The sequence below is a fragment of the Phalacrocorax carbo genome, chromosome 2 (assembly GCF_963921805.1).
Source record: "Phalacrocorax carbo chromosome 2, bPhaCar2.1, whole genome shotgun sequence".
NCBI lineage: Eukaryota > Metazoa > Chordata > Aves > Suliformes > Phalacrocoracidae > Phalacrocorax > Phalacrocorax carbo.
Window position 1 is genome coordinate 153226685 of NC_087514.1, and position 16256 is coordinate 153242940.

General features: G+C 39.0%; 1 protein-coding gene across 2 annotated transcripts in view; it reads left to right on the plus strand.

Annotated features, from left to right (window-relative positions):
- CCNY (cyclin Y) overlaps positions 1-16256 on the plus strand; it is a 130887-nt gene that overhangs the window by 65121 nt on the left and 49510 nt on the right. For both annotated transcript variants that reach the window (XM_064444977.1, XM_064444978.1), the window contains one exon: positions 11609-11683. In XM_064444977.1, coding sequence (XP_064301047.1) covers positions 11609-11683 — 75 coding nt within the window. Of the gene's footprint in view, positions 1-11608; positions 11684-16256 lie in introns of those variants that run through there.

Sequence of the window (16256 nt, forward strand, 5' to 3'; positions counted from 1 at the left end):
TTGATCTGATAGGGTTTTATCTGCCTGAGTTTAGAATGGCTGCATTACCTGTGGCTGATCAGGTCAGCCTCAAGACTTGAATACTATTTGCAGTGGCTGTGCCCATATGACTGGGAGAAAAACAAATAGGAAGCTGCTTTTATCCCTTTTTCAGTTGCCCGGCCCTTATATTAAGAGCTAGAGAGTTGCAAGATATTGGATCTGAAACTAATTACTGCTCTGGGACTGAATGTTGCTTGTCTTGGGTATTGAGCCAGTATAATTTTGGGAATAAGTCCATGTTTGGGACAAGAACAAAAGGCTTCATTATTATTTTGATTTAAATGTAAATATATAAGACTTTTCTGTGGTTGTTTTAGAGCTGCTCACGTATTCAGAGTAACACGGTAGATCAAAATGAAGATGGATGGCAGTGGTTTAGATCCTTATAAATTCACAGCAAACAAGATTTCAATATACTGCTTTTTATCACTTGGAAATAGTACCTCCTACAGTGACAATTTTGCAGTTGACTCTTCAGTTGTTATATGGTGCTTCTCCAAGATCAGCACTTAATGATTTTGAGCTGACTCTTCTGAGAACAAAAGTCAATTAAAGAACTCAATCAAAGACTGAGAATAAATGTCAATTAAAGATCTCCAATTGTTTTATTACAATTTTAATGTATCTTTTTTCCCCTCTTCTTGCTCATTTTTCTTTGCCTGGTGTGTAGGACATGTGAATGTGAGTTACGGGTTTTTTGAGGACAGACAAAGTATCTGGAGGTCACAGGTTTTTAGGTTTCAGAAGCTATAGTGTCTGGAGTCTGGGCAAGAATTACATGGCTGCATCTGAAGTGGATATATGTTGAGCAAGCTATATTGTACGCATTCTGCCATACGACTTCAAGGAGATTAAGCCTCCCGGGCTTAGGGACAGCAACAGCTCGGTAATGGAAGTGCTTGGTGGCTCGGGCTTGTGTATATACATGCACAAATGCTTTAGCTGGTTGTGTTTATGGACTTTTGCATATGTGCACAAATGTAGAGCTTCAGCGATGAGAGAGGTTTTTAATTTAATGTCAGTCACTTTTCAGTTTTAGGTGGCAATCCGCATGTAGTACTGATTTTAACACTGTATCTTGGTAATGCAGTAATTTGGTTGCCATGTGAATACAAATCTGCAGGGGGAAAATTGAAAGCCTATTATTGTAGTTTACCAAGTATCCTGTAGTGTTCCTCAGAAAAGATTGCAAATTATATTTTTGCATATTAAAAAAGCAGCTGCTGCCCTTGAAGTCACAGATGTACCCTTACAAGTGTTTTGTAACACACTGGCACTAAATGTTCTGAGAAACAAGAACAGATTCTTTTCCCGTTTGTATTTCATGGATTACCAATTAGCTGTTTGATAAATAAGTTTAACTTTAGGTCACGCTGCTCAGTAAGGAAGCAAAAGGAAAAAGAAGAGATCCTGGAAAGATGCCATTTTCACTGGCATTTATTAAAATAATTTCCGTAAGGGAATGAGGAAGGGTAAGCTCGACCTGCTCTGCTGGGCTGGTGTGAGAGCTCCTCAGAAACTGAGTCACTATTTTGAACTTACTTTTTTTCAGAGAGAGAGTTGAGCTACAGCTCAAACTCCCATGCCTGATTTGCAGAACATAAAACATCCTTAAGGTCATTCTGTTTCTTAACGATTCGCGTGGCGATAATGTCTGTGTATATAGGAATGGTGAAATGCATACACCTTGGTGCAAAGCTGCAGATAATGCTTCAGTCTAAGATTCAAGTTTAGAATGTCAGCTCAACTGTGAGATGATCATGACGATTATGCTGCTGACTTTGTATTGATCTGTGTCTTTGAGTAAAATTGGTTCACTTTACTGTAGGTTAAAACAACACTTCTGCTGACTGGTATTGTGTGTTTGACTCGGTGACAAATAATTCCCTGCCAGCTGCTAACCTCTGGGTTAAATTTGTGGCAAGGGTGGCCAGCATCGCAGCCAGCCTCACTGGGGGCATTGATGGCTTGAGGCCTCTGTTGGGGGAGAGCATGGTAGTACAGTTTGAATGTTTTGAAATGGCAAGTAAAATAATTTGGTATGTCAACAGCTGGTGTCATTTGTTTAGGTCTGTAAGGATACTGTGTTTATCTGTAAAAGATTTCACATGTATCATGTTAAATGATTATCGTAAGTGATAAGTGAATCATAATGTAATTTCTTCTGGTACATTTAGAGGAAGAAAAATAAGTTTGGTTTTTCATAAAATTATTGATAATTAAAAAACCCATAAGCTTACACAACTGTTTCTATTCCATTCTTTCTACCTTTGGATCTAATAGGACAGAGTAAATTGATTTTGAAGTGGTCTGTATGATAAGTAAAAATGCATCACAGAAAAGGTGTTTGTGGTGCTCGGTGTCACTGGGGCATTAGAGAAATGCATAAATTTCAGTTTGGGGTTAATGGGACAGCAGCTTTGTTTCTTTTGTTGCTACACAGGGCACAAATGACATTGACAAGAGCAGACAGTAGTTAGGGTGTTAATAAAACCCACTGGAAGCAGGTGGCGAAGCAAACCAAGGAGTGACATTCTGCTGCCTTCTATAGAAATGCACTTGGAATGAAGCGATGCCAGCCCGTGTTTCTGAAGGGATGTGTCCCGGTACAATCACATCTAGTGTGCGTTAGCTGGCTCTGTGTCATTTAGTGGAGGAAGGTTATTGGGGGGAAGGTGGAATAGGGGAATTCAAGCACTGTGTTCTCTCACCAAAAAGCCATGTTTAGTAACAAAACGGAAAGGTTGGAAGTGAGAAAATGAGCAGTGATGGGAGTTGCACAGCAAAGTGCAGAAGTGCAAAGCAAGATGCTCTTTTTAAAGTGTGCACGCTAGTTCCTCTTTCCATCGTGCATTACTTCAGGGCAACCGAATCACATATGATTATTGTAAAAACGGTTTTGTGGCAATAATGTGTTCATAGTATTGCTTATATTACTTAAAATATTCAGAGCAGACCATGCTTCTGAAAAAGGATGGCAAGCCTTGCCCCCAACATTGCATACCAAAAGCAGAACTGAAATGTTTTGTGTATGTTTCCTTGCCTTTCGGTGAGAAGCGTTAGATGAGCTTTGCTTGACTTCAGCTGTGTTTCCCTGACAGTGTGTTCATCCAGATGAGCTGAGGCAGGTGGTTCCTTGCAGACCTGAGACTTCTGAGGGAGGCTGCTGTGTCTACAGGATCTTGCTCTGGCTACCTGGCTCAGCTGGGCTGAAACCTGCTTCCTACTCCATGCCAAGGTGTCAGAAGCAGTGCGAGCTCTTCGATGTGTGGGACTCACAGGGCTCCACTTGCTGTACCAATGTAATTTTTTCATTCTAAAAGTCTGTTTCTACTCTCAGTATAATGAGAATGGGCTTTGAGAATGAATTTTTGTTCATGAAAACCAGTAATGCCATAGGGAATGTTGTCCCTCGTGTCTGGAGTCAGTTTATCTGTGTTCTGGCACACGTCCGCTTCATATTCCTGGATGTCATGCATATGAACAAGTTTTGGGTCTGGTTTTGATTCTTGGGCTGGATTATGTTGAACACTTCATAAAAAAGAATTTAATTCTCTTTAAAACATTGGTGGGAGGCTTTCTGGGAGGACAGTTTACAACTAAATATTTATCAGTGTCCCTTATGCTGTAGCATGTCTTGAGCAGGCTGGCAGGAAGGAAGGGAGGTGTGCGCACACACGTGCTTGTCATTACTCCTGCTGATTTTAAAAGGAAACTGGTTTTGCTGGAAAATTTTAAAGGTACCATGTTTGAAAAGTTGCTTCTCTTTGCTGGCCTTGGCTTTCTGTTCAGATAAGTGAAGGGAAGGTGATGTTCTTTACGTCAAGATAGTTTGACATAAAGAACTGCCTTTAGAGTGAACCATGTTCTGCATTCCATTATTGCATTTCACTTTATTTACACTTCAGGTGTTTTAAGGTACTGTAATGAAGAATCCTGCTTCCCTGGCTTTTCAGTATAACATAAAGCATTATTTGAGTATGATGTAAATATACATATGCACAGCCATATATTTTGCATTAGGCTTTGTTTTTTTGCAATGGACACTTATGTTTAACGATGGGGATGCTCCTGAATTAATAATAGCACAGAACTGTTGCTTTCAAAGTCCATGCTGAATTCTTCATGTAATGGGTAGTAATTGTCTTTTCCTCTCTGATTTCCAGGGAGGAGGGGAGAATGGATATGCATTTGCCTTTTTTTTCCCTTACCTTCTGATATCTTATATATCAATAAAAATTTTAAACTTCATTTTGTTAAAGCAAAAACTAATAAATGCAGTATCTGGAAGATATTCCAGAGATGAACTGAGAGGGAAAAGATTTATTAATTGGTATCTTCTAAATATAAGGTGACTTTAAAAAAGAGACATATCAGGTGGTGCCAGATGGTTTGGTTTAATTTGCTCTTGAGATGTGTCTAGTTAGTTGGGAGAGACTGCTGTGAAGGGGAATGCAAATCCTGAAAAGTGATACAAAACTAAAAATCCAGGATACAAGCCTTGTTCAGCCTTGTTCTGTGAGAAGTCATATATGTGATTTTCTGTCTAGAAGAGAAAATAAATACAGCTGTGTCCATGAGAACTGCTCTGTGTTGTAACTTGCCTGACTGGTCAGGAATAACTGTACAGAAACGAGCATTATTTGCCACAGAGGGCTCCTTTTATTGATGAGATATCTCTGTGTCTTCCTCGAAGACCGAGATCAGAGCAGAGCCTGGAACAGACTCACCGTGTAATGGGAGCTTGCTGAGAAATGTCGTGCCCGTTGTTTGCTTGGAATGGTGCGCAGAGAACAGCGTAGCTCCAGGGTAACAAAGATCATATCCAAGTTTTTCCAGTGACCTAGCCAAACCTGAAGGAGTTTACCCATCCAGCCAATTGCCTTCTGAAAGCCTTCCAATTTCCAACTTTCTTTTCATAATCGCTGTTACAGTGCACTGGAACATCATCATTAACATTTGTTCTTACAAGAATACTGCAGGCAGTAACACAGCTGAGAGGCGTTTTCATTTGGGGTAGATTAGTTGCTGCTTACACTAGGCATGAAGTACTGTACAAAGGTACAGGTCTTGTGGTCTGATACTGATAAATCTTCATGCTGCGATTGCATGACATTTGAATGGCATGAGCTAAAACTTCTAGTAGTTCATCTCCCATCTTGGAAGCTTTAGTGTAAAAATACTTGCAGTTATTGGTATTATCCAGTGAAATCAGCCTATACAATTCAGTCCTATTTTGGCTTAAAAGCTATAAAAAATTCTGAACAGAAATCGTCCCAGTGCTTTATTTATTTATTCATCCCCGTGAATTATTTTAGTCCCAGTGCTTGGCACATCCCACGTTTTAGAGACGTTACTGTACAGAGGTTTCAAATGGAAACTTTAGTTACTACGTTTAGTCATATTGTTTTCCAAATGTAAGATTGTATCATGGCTTCTTTGCATAAATCATGGTGATTTAAAATAAATCTAAAGTCCAAGAAAATAGATAATAATGGTGAGAGATTACTTTAAAAAAGAACACACAGCAAAGAAACAAGGCTGAAGAAAGTAATGTTTGATTTTTTTTTGCTTCATTTGACTAGAGACAGATGAGGGAGATTCTCTTAGCTGAGGTACCCATTTAACTCTTACCAACTCCTGAGGGAATTATAACAACATAATAATGTTTAAGGGAATATTTTCATTACTGAACATTTAAATGGCTAATTGCTGTTAATAGAGGGGAGCAGCCCACTGGAGTAAAAGAGAAGCAGAAAGGCATAAGATGCAATGAGACTTTTGAAATGTATTTCAGCATTTTTTCTAGGTTCAATGCTAGGGAAACTTATCTCCTGGCCTGGAGAACACTGTTTCTGTTTCTCTTCCCAAAGATGGTATCAGCTCATTCGTCTGAGCTGGTACACTGGAGCGACAACTTCACTTTTTCTGCTAGCCAGAGAAAGAACATCTCGGGTCCTGCTGGTACCGTGGAGGTAGCGTAGGCGAGGGAGGCATGGCCGTGCAGTTCCCAGCCCGCATCAGGGTGCACCAAAAGCCCCACCCTTGACATCTCTGTGAAAGGCTTCCCCTTCCCTCAGGTCACCTGTGCTTCCCTTTCCCTCTGCTCCCATGGCAATTGTTTTCCCTTTCAAAAGGCTTCCTGGAGATGCGTTGGGCTTCATCAAACATTGCTTACTACTTGCATTCTTTTAATTTCTTGATAAGCAACTTTGTGGTGTGTTTGTTGTTTTCCGCCCACCAGGCCATACCAGGGAGTTGCTCTGTAACGTCAGGTTGTGGCTGGAGGAAAGATGGCAGAGAGGGTAACCAATTCTTGTAGTGCCTGGTCAGCTGCAGTTTACCCTGTGGCATGCCTTGGATGGGTCTGTTCTTTTCTTACCTGAAGTCCCTTTAAATAACTAAGAAAAAAATACCTTCTGGGAAGAAGAAATATGCATTGATTTAAATTTTAAGCATCTGAAAGGTCATTAAATTAGTATGTGACGCTATCTCTTCCCTTAATGATAGTGGTGGTTGTGCAGTGGCAGTGATAGCCTATGGTCCCAGGGGTGAAGGGATGGATGGAAAGTAATTTCACCAGACAACTTCAGAACTGTTTAAGCCTAGAAGAAGTGTTTTCCTCAATTTAGATTTCAAATCGTTATTGAATCAGCATCAGACCTTTGGCAGTGCAAAACTTGCCCGACTTTCGTTGTTCAAAAGGAAGGAAATAACATCTTATTTTTCTGATCAAATAAGCACGTTTTCAGACCTGCTGCCTGTGCTGCAGCCCACGTGCACTGTTATAAAAGCAGTGACTGTGTTGGTTTTTCCTGTTTGTGTCACAGCAGAAGCTTTGATATGTGTTGCTCAGTAGTTAAGTTGCTTCAGCACCCATCCTTCATCCTCTTGTGGTAAGTGTTTCTATCTCAACAGACTCATGAGGTGAAGAAACTTTTTTTTGTTTGTTAAAATTTTGTCATGAAAGATTTAGTCTCATCCTTTTCTGTTTTCATCTTGCACAATGTATTCTGACCACAAGTCTTAAAACACAGCTCTTTCTGAAGAATTGCAGCAGACTTTGGTGCGATTTTAGAAAGTTTACAGATGTGCCACTGGGATTTGCTGAGGTTTTGTGTGTAATAATTTAAATATTGCTGCTACTTAAGATTTTGTAGAACTTCTGTAGAGGCCCCTGGGATTATCTGATCTGACCTGCGTATGAATCATAAGACAGTAACTTGCATGTAGTTATTTGCAAATTGAGCCTAAATACCCATGCTGGACTAAAGCCTAAAGATGTTTGATTGAAGCAATCTTCTAGAATGGGAAAACATCAAAATAAGTTGAGTTCCTTGGGTGTGGAGCTTCAGTGCCTAATTATCCTCCTTTTTTTCATCCAAGTTCATAATTAAGATGTTTCTGCTTTCATTTTCCACTGTTTCTGATATGTTTTGTGCTAGGCTAGAGAGAGCTTCTAGTACTTACCCTTCTTCATGTGAAAGTCCATGTGAACTGCAGACACCTCCTGGTTTTCCTTTTTCATCAGCTAAATAGTTTGAACTCGAACTCTCATTTGAAGGCATTTTCTACAGTCCTCCTGTCATTCTTGTAGCTTTCTTCTACACTTAACATTATTCTTACCCTTTAAAACGTGCAAACTGAGGCTGTATTCAGTATTTTTGGTCTCAGTAATGCTCTTTAGGATCTTGTTTTGAGATTTAAAATCTTGCCTGGGCTTTAGCCCAAGTCTGAAACTGAACTGTTTTACAGTTTGCTTCTTTTTATGGCCATTTTTGAATGCAGCTACTATGGCATTAGGAACTAAGTTTCCCACAGTGCCTGGGGTGAATCTCATTGTGTCTTCTGGCGGTTGTCTTGAAGTTCAGTGCAGTTATGTACCAAATTAAGTTATAGGCAAAATCTACCTTTTTTTCTTGGAGAGGGTGTGAATTTATTTTGACATTATAAATCAGAATGCCCATTATAATAACTGTTACTTTGACATGCTACTAAACAAGGAAGAGAATGGTATCTTAAGTATATTTGTAACTCTAGTTTTGCCCAAATCCTCAAAAATTGTGAATTGTTAGTCACATGACCTCTTAGCTGAAGTGTACCTGAGGCTGACTTTGCTTTGGCTAGACAAAAATGAGGTTTGATTTAATTAGATGTAGATATAGATATATGCATATGTAGACACACGCCTTTGGTTCCTAACCCTGAGATGACAAAATCTCTGAAATTTTCATGGGGCATCACACTGATTAGGTGTTCACAGAATGGGAGTTATATTTTGCATAACTTAACAGTCCTTTAGAACTGAAAAACAGAAAATGCAATCTTTGAACTATGAAAAGATGTTGGAAAATATTCCATAACTATTTAACTGGAAGGAACATCCACAGTGAAAGATTTTTGATTTGGACTGTCTATGAGACAGTGACTCTTCATGTAAAAGCTGATTTTGGAGTGCAGGGGTGAGTGTTGGAAAAAGTACTGACTTAAAATCTTTCCTTTGTAAACCTATGATGAGTCACAGAGCGGACTGCCTGCAATGGAGAACATTTTTGTGCAGATTTCAATAACTGAAATTCTGGCTATATCATTTTTCTCTCTTTCAAATAGTAGAGTATTGCTTGTGTGAGTTTGAATCTCTCTTTATCTTTGGCTATTCCATTACAAAATGGGTAAACCTTTCATATTGTGGTGATGAGTTACTAGCTTCAGATATGTATATATCATTTGATGTCCTTCTCCTGTAACAAGGTTTCTAATAACAGATCTGTAAGAATTTGTTGCCAAATTCAAAAACGCATTGTTTTTCAAGTTATACAGTGAGTTAAGCCATCTAAGATCAGCCAGAGACTGAAATCTTACTCCTGTGTTGTGAAACTTCATCCATGCTAATGCACCTGCATGCCAGCAGTGGTGGCATGGAGTGGTGTGGTCCCAGCGGTGGCCTGTGGGATGCTTGGATTTGCCTAGTGCTTTTCCCTGGAGGAGCTGGGAGTGATCAAGTTGCAGGTACGCACCAAACAGCGCTTCTGCCTGCAAGCCCGCAAGACCTATGCTGTTCCTCAAAGGGAGGCAGGGAGCCAGCCTCTCTCAGCAGCACTGTTGTCTTCTGGCCACCTTGTGCTGGGTAGCCTGCCCTGTCAGGCTTTGCTGCTCCCCATACCCATGTCCTCCTCCTCTGATTTTTATGCAGACAGTCTGAGAAAGACGGATGTGCTTGATGGCTGCTTTTGCTTCGGAGGATGTGAGAGAAGGGATGTGGAGAGAAGAGGACGTGTGGTGCTTTGTGGGGTTCAGCAGTGGGAAGGAGCCATGGCCTGGCAGTGGGTAAGCTGCCTCTTCCAAGATGGTTCAAAATCCCTGGTCTGGCCTCTGGAGCTGCTGAGATTGGATTTTGCTGGCTGTCTTTCAGCTCCTGTCTGAAGAATAACGGTTTATCCAAGAGCCAATGCTTTTTGGTAGTTCATGCTTTCTTCCAGAAACACTTTAAGTCCTCTGCTGGTTTACTGCTTCTGCATAATAGCATTTTATAACACAGGAATTTTAAATAGTTGCAACTTGACTGCAAGATGTGGCAATTGGTTTTCCTTGCTTTTCAGCCCTGCAAGCAGACTGTAAGCTGGTGCTGGGTTGTTATTACTCCCTGGGCAGATAATTCCCTGGGCCTGAAGAAGGGAATGCTTGTCTGTTTAGAGGCAGTGTTCTCTAAGTTGAGTTCGGTTTCGTGTTGCCAGTCCTATTCTGTTGACTGAATGTATTTTGTCATTTTAAAATGCTGATTACTCTTTACTTAATGAATTGCATCTTGAGTTCTGCTTAATGGAAAAACGATCCTGAAATGGAAGACCATCTTTACCAGCAGTATCTATCTCAATGGGTGATACTTTTTTTCTTCTTCTATATCTCTAAATAAGATGCAGAAAGTCATAGGAAAACATTTTTTCTAATTCACAGTCCTTTCAAGTCAGAACTTCTAGTAGTAAGATGACCTTCCTAGAATCTTCGCCAAGCTTGGCTGCAGACTGTGCCTTCTGGGAAAATCAAAGTAACTTTCCCTTGATTCCTAGGTTTGGGTTTTTTTGTTCGCCCATCCCCCCACCCCCTTGTGGGTTTGATAATACTAGTAAGCCCCTTTCCAATGGAGGAATTGCTGTTCTGTGTTTTGGGTTCTTCCTTGTAAGTAAGAGCATGTTTATTCCGGAAAGTTATGTCCAGGTACTAGCAGCATGTCAGGCTGCTCATCTTATGGACTGCAGAATGCAGGGAGATGAAAAGGAAACCGAGAGAGCATAAAGGGGAAAAATACAAATAGAAAGTACATTTGTAGAGAGATGTGTTAGTCAGGAGAGAAAAAAACGAGAGAAGTGTGAGACCTAGTAAATTCGTAAATACAAGGGAAAGGGAAAAGAGAGTATGGTGATGGATGGTGAAGGAACAGGCAAAGCTGTAGACAGGAGAACTTGACCCCTGGGCAAAAAGACTTTGTTTTGTTTTCATAAGACCTGGGGCTTAAATTCCAGTTTTGCTGAGCTTTCACAGAGATATGAAAGGGGAGTGAGAGAAATGTAGAAAGCCTGGGATAATCACAGAAGATAAACATATCAGCGCTCATATGTAGTCTCACATAAATGCCTGCACCAAATGCAAGAGAATCTGTATCTAGAGATCAGGAGAATGTAAGAGAACTAAGGTTGAGAGAGCCAAGAAAATGATAAAAAATGATGTGCTATTTTTGGTAGCACGCTTTCAAGTGGTTGCAGGCATATAAGAGTTTTAACAAATTGGTAGTGGAGTGGAATTTGGGAACAAGTAAACTCAATGGATTTTAACCTCGATAGGGAAAATAACATTCATAGAACTTTGTGTAAGCTGTGATAAATTTGAATCTTTAACCTGGTAAATGTTTTTTAGGACTGCTTTGGTTTTGGAGTTTGTTTTTGGTTTTTTTTGTGGTGGTGGGTGGTTTTGTTTTTGTTTGGTTTTTTAGAAGTTGTCACAGCAAGGAATATGTTCATCTGTGAAGTATCAGGAAAGTTCCATGTTTTTGTAATCTTGACCATTAAAAACAGTCTGGCCTAGACTTAACTTGTGTACATTCAGCTGCAATAGCTACTTATGTTAATCACATCTAATCTTGGAAAACCATCTATCTACAGAAGGTTACGTATTTGTTTTATAATACTTAATTCTTCTATAATTACATATAACAAGCTGTGTTCCTGTACGTAGCAATAGCTTTGGGGCATGGTGGGAAGAAGCTGATGGTAAATGGATAATTCTTGACTTCTTGTGTACAAACTTCTCCAGCTGCTTTATCTGTTTTAATCCAAAAGCAGCCCTTAGAATTGAAGTCTAATACCAAAGCTGTGTTGATGCAAATGATTTGCATGCCAAAGAGCCACTTGTGTGAAGAAGGATAAAAAAAATGGGCCTCAAGACGGATTTTGTTTTGCCATAGCTGCTTAAGTATGTAAACTTGGTCTTATTAAAAAGAATGAGAAAATCTGTGTGTACCATTGGATAATCATAAATGTTTTTGTGCTATTCTTTCTTTCTTTCTTTCTAGATTTGAACATGGAATTCAATCCATCAGATCATCCACGGGCTAGTACGATATTTCTCAGTAAATCGCAAACAGATGGTAGGTTACTGAATTTATTACAGTATTTGCTATTGCAGTAATCTCTAAACCCTTTGTTATAATGCATGTGATAGTCTTTTAATATATAATTCTTGTCCCTAAAAGGGAGGCTTTTATAGACATCATGTTAGAGTTCAAAGTCACACCTTCAGCTAATTATTTGTTAGATGTAGTAGAAGGTACAGGTTTGAGTCCTGTCATGTCCTGAAATTGTAAGCTTCAAGTAGTCATTGTATCAGAACTTCAAATGTGGAATCACCTTAATATATTTTTAAAATATTTTCCCTAAATCAGAAATTCTATGTGTAACTCTTCGTCGATTTTTTAAAACTCTGAACATTAGGCCAAGCTTCTGGGAAATGTGTGGGGAGTATATTAATGAGAAAATGGCAGCTTACTTTAGCGAAGAAGACCGTCTGGAGTTTCCTCTGATATAGTTGATACTGTATATGAGCTCAGTACTAGATTTTAACACCAAAACAACCCTATCCCACCCAAACTTTCTGTCTTTGTCTCTCATTATGGATTTGATATAATAATGTATTTGTCTGGAGTATTTTTTTTTTATTCATAGACAGAATGATCCCTCTGGAATTACATCTGCTAAGCAAGCCTCTTGATAGAGTTAGTAGAATAGAAGTAATTTATTCTGGCTCTTTCATTCGCTGTTGGACATGTATGACATGTTGTTTTAGAGGTAGATGAATACTCAAAGCTAAACACATTATTTGCTACCAAGACTTTTCAAAGCAGTTTCTACATTGTAATTCTGACTGTGCAGTATGAATTCTTTGTCCTTCTTTCTGCTGCCTATAAATGCCATTTTTGATTTACATAGTAAATTGCAGTGTCAAACACATCACTTAAAAATAATGTAGTTTTCACATACTGTATATTTTTTGCTAATTCTTGAGCATGGCTAGAACAAAGAAGATATACATTTAGGCCCTAATTGAAAAGTGCATTGTGTGAGTATCTCTCTTGCCCTTCAGATTGTCCTTCTGTATCCAGCCCTGTTTCTGTCAATGGCTTACATGGTTTTGGATGGGATTTACCGTTCTAATCTGGTTTGGTAGTCTGTAAAATAAATATGATAATATTTCCATGGTACACTGTTTTATGAAGATTGATGTCTATTTTATAGTGTTTTTGTAGTGTTTTGAAACTGTGTAATCCCATATGGATGCTATGTGTTTCTCATTACTGCTTGTTAAAAAAAAAAAAAAGGACAAAAAAAATTCCCAAGTCCAACAACTAAAGTTTTGACTGGATCTGATGGTTATTCTTACTTGTAGTAATAGTGGTTAATTTATTACAGTATGTAGTTAATTGTAAGCATCTTTAAAGTGACATGCTAGAGTTGGTCTATGAACCTTTGTTCTAGTTTAAGTAATACCATGAACATATTTTTGAGTGAGAACAATTAATTTAGTGAAACAAAATAGAAATGCTATCAACAGGAGTGTAAGATCTGTTCAGCTATCCTTGATCACAGTGGAAAAAAAATCCAAAGTCTATCTTGCTTGTACAAAAAAAAAAAAAGGTTCTGCAAACATTTATCTGCTAACATACTGCCAAGAACCATCCCGTTCTGGTGGGACAACTCACAGTAGTAAGCATTTTGCTTGGCTCTACTTTGGGCCCATTGTGGAATCAAGTGAGCTGTAGGAGTTATCATACTGATCAAGGATGTTGCCTAACACCAAAATGCAATAAAATGCTTGTAAAGGGGAAAATATAAGGGTTTTTCAGGGTGTGTAGGGTTGTATTCTGACAGCCTGCTGTGGAACTTAGGGGACCCCAAAGACTACTTAAGTCAGTGTAGAAGGGGGAGAACTGAGCTGGCAACATTGGAAGCACCGAACTTGGGCATGTAACTATCTCTCTCCCTTACTTGTATAGTGGTGGGCTGGCAAACCTTCCTGTTGACTGTAAGTGAAAATATATCTATAGAAAAAACGGCAGACATTTAAAATATACATATTGAAGAGCTGAGGGACATCAGGACTCAAGCTTTCGTCCAGGCTCTGGCTGTGACTCTTGAGTGTTCACCACGTGTTTTTACAGCAGGAAAGGGCCAAGTCCATAACTATGTGCTGGAGTGACTCGGCAAGGAGACCAGAGATGGCATCTCTGGGTATTACGCTGTCTGAATTTCTCATTGTTCTGTGAAGCTTGGATGCTATGCTAAGCATCTAAATTTGCCCTGTCCCTCTTAGTTGTAGTCTGAATGCATCCTTAATTACCTGAAAATTCAGTGAATCTGTAGAAAAGTTGAAGACACAGTAAATACTAATTTGATTACTAACTAAATTTGCTTTTCTAAATGTTTCCAGCTCCTTGTGGGAATTTTCTAGGTGCTGAGTCTTACATGAGTAATTCTCTCTGTTTAGGGAGCTAGTAAAGAGTATCATCTTTTGTCTTTAACGTCGGAGTGCTTCATGCACGTTCTCCCTTGTTTGCTGAGTTTGGCGTGTAAGCAGTATGGTCTAGGTGACTGAAAAGCCACGCACTATTTAGTGTGTGGTTGTGGTTAAGCCAGGGTTTCCAAAACCGTAGCACTCCGGTAATCTAACTTCCTTTCCTTGTAATAGCATCGGGGCAACAGTTGCTACTTTGGGGTGCTGGTTTTTCCTGTAAGTGGGTTACAGCTGTCCATCTCTCCTAACTTACATTAGGCTTTACACATTCAATGTACTGGCTCAGTTCTGCAGTAACAGTGCAATACTGGGCTTCAGACAAAGAGGATATTGAAATTGTAATTATGTAGTGGGTAGAAGTGAAGTGAGCTGCACTTACTCTTTAATGTTTACTAGGACCAGTCTCCTATCTTGGATAAAACCAAAAGAAATTATTTCCAAACTCCCAAAATGTGAGACTTTTTTTTTTTAATATAATCCTCAAGTATTTTGTCTTCGATCCTGATATGGGCAAAGTTAAGATAGTCTACAGAAATTGCACAAAGAAAGTTTCTGTTACAGCTCAATGAAAAACATACATACATGTACACATACACATGTGTATTTCCTCGTTACCTTTTATTTCTGAATAATACATCTTCCTACTATAGCGAAGCTCAATAATAGCAATTGAAAGTGTCTGTAGAAACAGGAGCAGGTTATTGACCATGAAATGAGGAAAACTAAGACAATTTGGCAACATCTCAGTCTCCACTTGCAGCATTTCATTCCAACTTTGAAGTTCTAAAATGTTAGAAAGAAAGTAGAAGTTTAATTGTTTAAACTGACTCTAAATCTGTTCAGCTTCGTTTCTTCAAAACCCCGTGCCTGAAAGCCAAAAGCCTGGAGTTGCAGTTAGGAGTTTATCTTCAAAATGATGGTTAATTATAACACTACGGTCTGGTCTGCTGAAGACCATACTGTGCTGTGTGAGCAGTGCAAAGCATCCTTGAACTGACTGAGGCCAAGTGATGGAATTACCTCGTTACAGTCATTTTGACTTGGCAGAAGCGGCCTTTTGCCATGTGCAATAAGTGTCTTTCCTTTGTTTAAAGGGAGGGTTGTGGTCACGAAAGAGAACGGTTGTGACAAAATGGGTTTCTGTGATGCCTGATTCCCCATCAGCATATGTTTTGGAAAGAGTTGAGCCTTACGCTATGGCAGAGTGGGCCAGAAGCACAAAAGCACAGCTGCCTTCTTGCAGTCCCTGAATTTCTTTTATATGGGGAAAATAGGGGAAAGGAGGTCAATATGGTGCCTAGAAGAATGTGCAGCACAAGCAGTGCTTGATCAGGGAGAAGTGAGGGGGCATATAGAGACATTAATATATTCTTCTGGAGATTGGAAATAGCAAATGGGAATGAACTGTAAGTGATATTCTTGCTTTGGTAAATAGATGATTGAACTTTCCTGGGGAATTAATGGATACAAGGGAAAATACAGAAGAGAAAAAGTAAGGAGAAAAAGATTATTAAAATGTAATTTGGAGTGTATGTGCAGGCTGTCTTTATAGGATTTTGTCCATAAGAACTTTGTATGTGGTATAATTGTGATTAAAACACTGTTAAATATTTAACTGTGTTCAAAATTTTGCAGTTAATAGCTGTTAATTTTCAGTTGTGTACCCTGTTAGGTTTACATGCAGCTTATCAGAAATGTTTACTGCCTGTACATCGCAATATGCAATACTAGACAAATACTTTGCCTGTTCTTAGAACTTGAGTATCTACCATCATTTTGTTGTTTCCCTTTAGATTACTTACGTCCCTTGCTGGTGATAAATGCAGTGTGTGGAACTTAAGTGTAGTGCAGTGTTTTAGCAGGATTTTAAGCAGTTTAACTGTTTACTAGTCAATCAGAGTTTTCCTGCTGTTCCTGTTTAATTCTGTTTCTTATACAATGTCCGTAATTGTGGATCTGAGCATGTGCTAAGTGACATGGCTAACATCTGTCATGTGTGATTCTCCTTTCTGCTCCCTGGGAGGAAAATTATGTAAGGATTTTAAAAAGTTTTTTCTTATTTTCTTTTCATTTTATGTCTGCATTAAACACAATTATTTCACAGTATTCACACATATAGCCTTGTTTATGTGAGACTGCTTGCTTATAAAAAT